This window comes from Trachemys scripta, chromosome 16 (genome assembly GCF_013100865.1).
Source record: "Trachemys scripta elegans isolate TJP31775 chromosome 16, CAS_Tse_1.0, whole genome shotgun sequence".
NCBI classification, from domain to species: Eukaryota; Metazoa; Chordata; order Testudines; family Emydidae; genus Trachemys; species Trachemys scripta.
The window spans coordinates 16659496-16667330 of NC_048313.1; the positions used below are offsets into that span (position 1 = coordinate 16659496).

At 57.2% G+C, this 7835-nt stretch overlaps 1 protein-coding gene across 1 annotated transcript; it reads right to left on the reverse strand.

The window, feature by feature from the left end:
- Positions 1-716: 716 nt before the first annotated feature.
- FBXW9 (F-box and WD repeat domain containing 9) lies at positions 717-7531 on the reverse strand (the record flags this gene model as incomplete). Its single annotated transcript, XM_034792098.1, is given in 6 exon segments — positions 717-1356; positions 1745-1810; positions 2295-2384; positions 3150-3263; positions 3914-4062; positions 7440-7531. Coding segments are annotated over 6 exon segments (586 nt in total), but the record flags the coding sequence as incomplete, so codon positions are not given.
- Positions 7532-7835: the final 304 nt, after the last annotated feature.

Here is a 7835-nt window from a genome sequence, read left to right on the forward strand (position 1 = left end):
CCGGGGCTGTGGGAGGCCAGACCGGCAGCTGGACAAGCCACCCCCACTCTACTAGGCTCAATGGGCCGTTCCATTCTCTACTAGGCTGCCTCATCCCTGTCCGGGAGGAACCCCCCCCTTGGGGGTGAGGACGAGAGGGAGGAGCTAAGACTCAATGGGCCGTTCCATTCTCAGCCCCCCTCCCTGGCTGCCCAACTCCGCCCCCGACTCCCTGCGTGACCCTGGGAAAGTCACTGCCACTCCCTCGTGCCTCAGTTTCCTCAGCTGTGAAACAGGGATGATACTTCCCAGGAGGGGGATTGGGAGGCACTGGGTTACTATGGTGATAATGGCCTGGTTGGCAGACAGCTACAGCCTGCCCCTAGCGATGGCAGCCGGTTCTGCACACAGGCGGGAAGGGCTCTAGATCCCCACCGACCTGGACTGGATCAGAGCCAGGAACCGTCTCACGTTGTGTTTGTGTAACCCCCGGGGCCCTGCTCACGGCTGATGCGCCCGTAACACCCCTCCTAATAAAGCCTGTGCAGCCCAGTCCCCGCCCCGTGTCGAGTGCTTCGCTCAGCTTGGAGCCCGACCTGGCCTGGGCCCTTCCGGTTCCTGCTTGGCTGGCGCCAGGAGAAAGCTGCCGCGCCTGGATTTTCAAGGATCCGGCGACTGAATTTAAAAGTAAAGGTGATTTCACTGGGAAGGGGATAAAAACCCACCGACATCTCGACTCAGATCCTGTCTGGCAGAACAGTTTAATCAACAACATTAGAACGTGCGTCTCACCTGCGTCCCTGTAAGTTACAAGGCAGCTCTGGACTCTGTTTCGAGCTGGTCAGCCCTTGCGGCGAGCGCCCCCGGGCTGCGCGGAGCCGGGTTGGATGGTTCTGAGCCCTTAGGGCCGTCCCCTCCCGCGCTGGGACCTGGCTCTGAGAGCGCTGTGGGGAAGCAGGCGGGAGGCAGACCGATAAGTAGCAGAGGCCGCCGGGCAGGCAGGCCGGGGCGTGATAACTAAGGAGCCCAGCGGGTGGGAGAATGGGAACCAGAGAGAGCGAAGTCAGTGCATCGAGCAGGAAAGGGCCGGCCGGGCTCTGATCCCCCTGGAACCGCTCTGGGAACGAACAGCAGGGCCAGGGCGAGCTCAGGCAGGGACGCTTTGACCTCCTGGCTCCTCGGGCCTCTTCCAAAACGACAACGAACAAACGAATGACAAACAGGGGCTGGAACTCTGGCCCCTCCCCCCCGGGCGCCGGGGGCCGCAGCTGCAAGACGTGGCTCCGCGGATCCAGGCCTCCATCAGGCATTGAGCCTCCAGATTTCCAAGGACAGGCCCCCGGAGGCAGCTACTACAATGTTGCCTTCGGCGCTGATCTGTGGGGGGAAGCAGGGAGCGGGAGGGGTGAGTGTCAAGGGACTGAGGCCATGTCAAGCCGGGATGCCCCAGAATTCCTGCTAAATACACCCTGCCCCGAGTTTAGCCACACGGACAAAGCGTCCAGCATTCAGCCCGGCCTCAGATCCCCTCCCCGGGGCAGCAGGGTCGCTCCCCTGGGCGCAAGGGGAAGGGAGCGCCCCCGCGGGCTGATCTGAGGGGTCGCCCGCCCTGGAGAGCCGGGGAGAGAGGGAGGTGTGGCCTGGGGAGGGTGCAGGGACATGGACATTCCCCCACTGGGAAGAACACACTAGACAAGCCGGCTGGGAGGGCAGAACGGCCAGGCGCCCTCGTCCCTCAGTTCGGAGTCCGGGTTCCCCTCCTTACCCCGTTCAGCACGTTGTTGTGCGACTGTGAACAGACAGTGCGAGGCGGGTCCGTCGGAATGTGTATCTGGAAAGAGAAAACTCTTGGGGAGGCTGCCCAGGGCCGGGTGAATCCATGGGGAGGAATGGGGGGAGCCCCTTTCCGTGTTATTTTTAGGAGAGCCCATTGGTGCTTTGGTGATCAACACTAGGGGTCTGCATTGGTGCAGTTCCCCCGGGACTGGCCGCCGGTGGCCGGAAGAGGGGCAGCAGATCCTTGGCCCAGACGAGGCTTGGATCGGAAATAGCTCATATACACAATCCTTGCTGTTCGCGTTACAGAGAAGCATGCTCTCTTCCAAGGACCAAGGCACAATCCTTAGAACCCTCCAGGAAGCAGGAATCACCCCTCTCCCCCAGGTGGGGAAACTGAGGCACAGAGAGGGGAAGCGGCTTGCAGCCAAAGTCACAGAGCTGGGGTTGGGACTTGGGTGTTCCTGGCTCCCAGCCTCTACGAGCAAGTCGTGGGGAGCGGGATGGGAGAAGGATTCCTAGGGAAGCATGGACCTTACCCGCAGGGTCTTGTCAGTGGAGGTCGTGTACAGAGTGCCCAGGGAGTGCCAGACCCCAGTGATCTGGGACCGGTGACCCACGTCGAAGTACTGTGGGGAGGAAAGAGACACTAAGTCCTCGGCAGACCTCCAGCTGGGACGCACCGCGGGGGTCTTTGTTCCTAGCCCATGTGGGTCCCATGCATCTCTCTGTTCCTAACCCATCACCTCATGCCGGGGACTCTCACGCATACGCATCCCAAGCCCGACTTGCGGTTCCCACTCCAAGGTGCTTTGGAGGGTCCAGTCTAGGGCATCGCAGGTCAGATCACACCAGGACCCCCTGGAAATCTACGTATTTTTGGTATTCATGTGGCCCCACCACCACAGTATCTGAGCAAGCCACGATCTAACCACACCCCCATGTGAGGTGCTATCGTTATACTGATGGGGAACTGAGGCACCGGGTGGCTAACGTCACACAGGAAGTCGGGTCGCCCAAGTGCTAGGCAAGCTCCTTACTGCTGCCCCATCCACCCCAACAGGCCCATCTGCTGTCATCTCAGCTGGGTGTGTGTGTGGGGGTCAAGTAGCAAATGGGTCACAGAGCCATCTCCCCTGCCCTCCAGGGCGGATGTTCCCTCCAGGGCATGGGGAACTGAGACCCATCCAGCATGGGGCTAATGGAGGAGAGCCCTCAAGTGAAACGGACGATGAAACAGACATTGGCTGAGTTCAGGGCCCCAAGCGGCAGGCAGGCAAACAAGCAGCAGCCCTGGTATTAATCATCTGGGGTGAAAGTGGGGGCGAAACAGGCCCAACGCTTAGCAAGCCTGCACCCCTCTGTTAAGCCCTGGATCGGGGACCCCTGCATACCCGGATGTGCTGGAAGCAGCCTCCTCGGTTTTCAAAGACATAGAGCAGCCCCTGGTTGTCCCCGGCCCACAGCTGCGTCCCCTGGTAGGACATGGAGAGCAGGTAGGAGTCCAGCTGCGGGAGGAAAGGGAGGATGACACAGCTCTGGGGGAGGATCGGTGTCCGGGTGGGCACCACACGTTGGGGAGGATGAGTGGAACAGGAGATAAAGGCTCAGGTTTCGGGGGGGACCCGCACGCCCTGTAGCATGTTTAAGAACAGTGTGTTTCTTACAGGGCTGCCTCCCTCATTGCTGGTGAATGAGCAGAACACCTGGCTAAGCTGGCAGGAGGAGCTCCAAGTGCTTCGCCGTCATTAAGCACCACAACCCTTCCTCTACGAAGGAGGCATCTGTTACCCCACTGTACATCTAGGGAAACCGAGGCACGGCGAATGACTTGCCAGAAGTCAAACAGTACGTCACTGGCAGACCCAGGAGTCCTCACTCCCAGCCCCCACCTGCTCTAACCACTAGACCCCATTGCCCTCCCAGAGCTGGGGGAAGGAACCCAGGAGGCCTGACTCCCTGCAACCCACACCCTCCTTCAGATGCAACCAGTTGGCTCAGGGACTCTCTAATAATTACGTATTCTCCTCCCCTAAAATGTCCTCAGGTAGGGAGCGTCTACCAACTCCCATCTCCCTCCTCTCCACGGTGATTCCAGGCAACCTCCACTGCCCTGAGCAGGTAGGAGGGAGAAGAGCCACCAGCTCCGGCCACCTACCTGCAGCCTCTGGAGGACGCTGTTGGCCCGTCGGTCGAAGACGACCAGCGTCCGGTCCTCGCTGCCTGAGATGATGAAGCGCTCATCGGCCACGAGGGACAGGACGGCGCTGGAGTGGAGCTTGCGGCTCTTCAACGGGGCCTGGGCAGCTGCCGGGAAGGGAACAGCGTCAGGATCTCTGCCAAGGCGACTGTGGGGATCCTAGCCAGGTGATGCCTGCACTGGGCCCTGGGGCAAACTAATACAGTTGAGAGGGGAAGTAATGTTCTATCCTGCACCCCCACCCGCACGGCCAGGGGGCCAGCAAATCTGCACCCCCTGCCACCCTTGGAGCAGGAGATCTCCACCCCCCACCCTGACCCAGGCCCTGAAGTCAGGGGGCAGCAGATGGTGACAGTCTGTCCCCCTACGTTCGCCCCTTTTAGAGGATTATGGTAAAACGTGTACAGAGTATGCCTTGAGAGGTATCACTTGAAAACTCATGATTTGCTGATCCTTATTGTCTGGGTAAAATGGTGTGACAACATTAGATGTAAAGTTACACATTGCGGAGCCATGTTTCCACATTCTGGAGGGCAGTCGCAAACCAGTTCCTCAGAGACAAACGGCTAGACTTAGGGTACGTCTATACTTACCACCGGGTTCGGCGGTAAGCAATCGATCTTCTGGGATCGATTTATCGCGTCTTGTCTAGACACGATAAATCGATCCCGGAAGTGCTCGCCGTCGACGCCGGTACTCCTGCTCCGCGAGAGGAGTACGCGGAGTCGACGGGGGAGCCTGCCTGCCGCGTCTGGGCCCGCGGTAAGTACTTTATAGTGCGAACTAAGGTACTTGGACTTCAGCTAGGTTATTCACGTAGCTGAAGTTGCGTATCTTAGTTTGAACTGGGGGCTTAATGTGGACCAGCCCTATGCATCAGCTTGGTGTCAACGAGGTCAAGTGGCCCATCGCTGCATTAAGTGGCCACCCTTCTGTTGGAGACAGGGTGTGGGCAAAAAAAAATAAATAAAAATCTACATTTTGACAAAGTAGCAACTTGAGAATCCTGCCCACTCAGGCTCTCCGTCCCCTGAACCTTAGCTAGAGGTGAGAAATGACTACACTGACTACGTAAAAGGATCAGTGGACACAAGTCAGATATCAGGAATGGCAATATACAAAAACCTGTAGGAGAACACTTCAACCTCCCCGGCCACACAATAGCAGATGTAAAGGTAGCCATCTTACAGCAAAAAAACTTCAGGACCAGACTCCAAAGAGAAACTGCTGAGCTCCAGTTCATTTGCAAATTTGACACCATCAGCTCAGGATTAAACAAAGACTGTGAATGGCTTTCCAACTACAGAAGCAGTTTCTCCTCCCTTGGTGTTCACACCTCAACTGCTAGCAGAGGACCTCACCCTCCCTGCTTGAACTAACCTCGTTATCTCCACACTGATTTATACCTGCCTCTGGAAATTTCCATTACATGAGTCTCACGCCAGGAAAGCTTATGCTCCAATACATCTGTTAGTCTTAAAGGTGCCACAGGACTCTCTGTTGCTTTATATTGGGAGAGTGGATGCCCCAAACCATCTCTCCCTTTCTCTCTGCCCAAGGCATTGACAACACTTGAAGAACAAAGGACGCAGCACTGGACCTGGGAGGGATCCTGACTGAAAGATTCAGCCAGGAAGACTGTTGGAACTTGTGGTGCAAGAGACCTTTGAATTCACTTTGGGAATGTCTACACTGGCAAGTTTCTGCACAAGTTACTTGCAGTTATTTTTATGAAAGTGCTGGAATTAAACTGCGGGTGCCTGTCCACACTGTGCTCCTTGTGACGGTGCAGCACATCCACATTAGCAGCTCTTGCAACGACAAAGAGAGCAGTGCATTGTGGGAGCTATCCCATGGTGCACCTGGCCGCAGGGTGATTTGGGAAGGGTTTGCGATGCCTCAAGGGGCAGGCACAGCATCACACGATGTGATCAGGTTCCCAATCTCATCGTTCCATGGGCATCTTACTACATCGTCAGCTGCTTTTCAACTGAAATGGGGGGGGGGAGGAGTGAGTGTGCGTGTGTATGGAGGGGGAGAGGAGAGACTGTTTTTGGGGACAGAGAGAGTGTCAGCATGCTGGCTTGTAAAGATCAGACAGCGGCAGGAAGCAACCAGTCCTGAGGCAGGGGAAACCCCGACATCAGCCCCTGCCTCCCTCCCCCGCCCCCCCCCCCCCCCCCCCCCCCCATGTTCGTGTCCCGGAGCAGCACAGCACCCAAGGGCCCTCAGAAACAGAGCTTACAAAGCGGAGAGGAGGATGTCTCCAGGGAATGAGCGGAGCAGCCACTTGAGGGACTATGGGACACTTCTGGAAGCCAATTGATTGCTTTCTGAGCTGTAATGTGTTAACTCTGCCAATACAGGGCTGGATCCTCTGCGCTTTAAGGCTTAGGACTCTCATCAAGATGTTTTTTTCTCCAACGCTGCAACTGAGGAGTTTCTGCGCACAAAGTGGCTTGGCCGTGTTTACCCCTGGGGGGTTACACCGCAGAAAGCGGCTTTCTGTGCAGTAACTTGCCAGTGTAGACAAGGCCTTAGCTTGTTAAATTAGGTGTTAAAGGCATTTTACTTTTTCTTTGTAACCAGTTCTGATTTTCATGCCTCATTACTTGCCATCACTTTTTGTTAATTCATTTGTTTGCTCTATTGTTTTATCGAAACCAGGGTGTTTGGCTTGAAATGTTTGGGATCGAGGGATCATGGGGGATAACAGGATTTGTGCAGATCATTTTCTACTAATGAACGACGGACAATCTATGAGCGTCTCTTGTCCAGGACAGGGCTGGACGGTACAAGCTGCACATTTCTGGCGGGGGGGGAGAAGGTCTGGGGTTGGGCGTTTGCTGGTGTTGCCCTGAAGTGTCGTTCAGGAGGGGCCGGCTATTGCACTCATACAGCGTAGCTGGGAGTAACTTCCATGCTGGAGGCTGGGTGTGAGCAGACCTGGAGTGGTTGCTCCCACGGCGAAGCCGTGTAAAAGGCACCCCAGGTTGGAGAACTGAGGGGACACAGCTGTCCATCAGTCCAAAGTCACACAGATCTTCACCTCCAGCCAGTGGATTTTCCCTCCCAGGTCCCCACTGGGAGGCAGGAGGAGGGGAGGGGAGGGGTTGCCCCAAGCCTGGGGTGCCCAGAAACCCCACAGAGCAGCATTCCTGCTACCCCAGCTGAACTGGGCCAGGCCTGCTGAGCAACAAGCTCCGGCAGCATCGGACTCACTCCCCCTGGACCCCTCAGTAATTCAGGACTCTCGTGCAGCAGGCCTTTCCCCCAGAGATGAGCCAGGCAGCTCAGTATCATCAGCCCCATTTTACAGAGCGGAAACCTGCGGCACAGCACATGGCAGGAGCGGAAAACGGAACCTCGGGGCCACGGGACTGGGAAAGGACCCGCTGCATTGGGCCCGCTGGGTTCAAGGGTGCAGGGATGGGCCCAACCAACAGCTGGAGGCTTGATCCTAAAGCCAGCCGCAGACACTAACCTCGCGGGTCGTACACCGTCACCTTCTTGTCGTAGGTCCCCGTGACCAGGATGTCGGGCAGGTAGGAGAGACACAGCACGGGAGCTTTCCCACTGGGAGTCGGGGAGACAAGATAGCGAAGGGAGAACAAATATGATCCTTCAGGACGAGCCTCGTCACCCCCCCCAGGGCTGGAATGCCCAAGGCCTTTGGTCCCTCTGTGTCCATCCTCTGGGCGGGATCCTGATAACGTCTGCACGAGACCCTTCTCCTCCCGACGGTACTTATCAGAGCCCCATTACCGTAATGTCAGAGCACCTCGCAATCTGGGCTCCCTCATTACCATCATGTCAGAGCACCTCGCAATCTGGGCTCCCCCCCGACTACTGTAATGTCAGAGCACCTCGCAATCTGGGC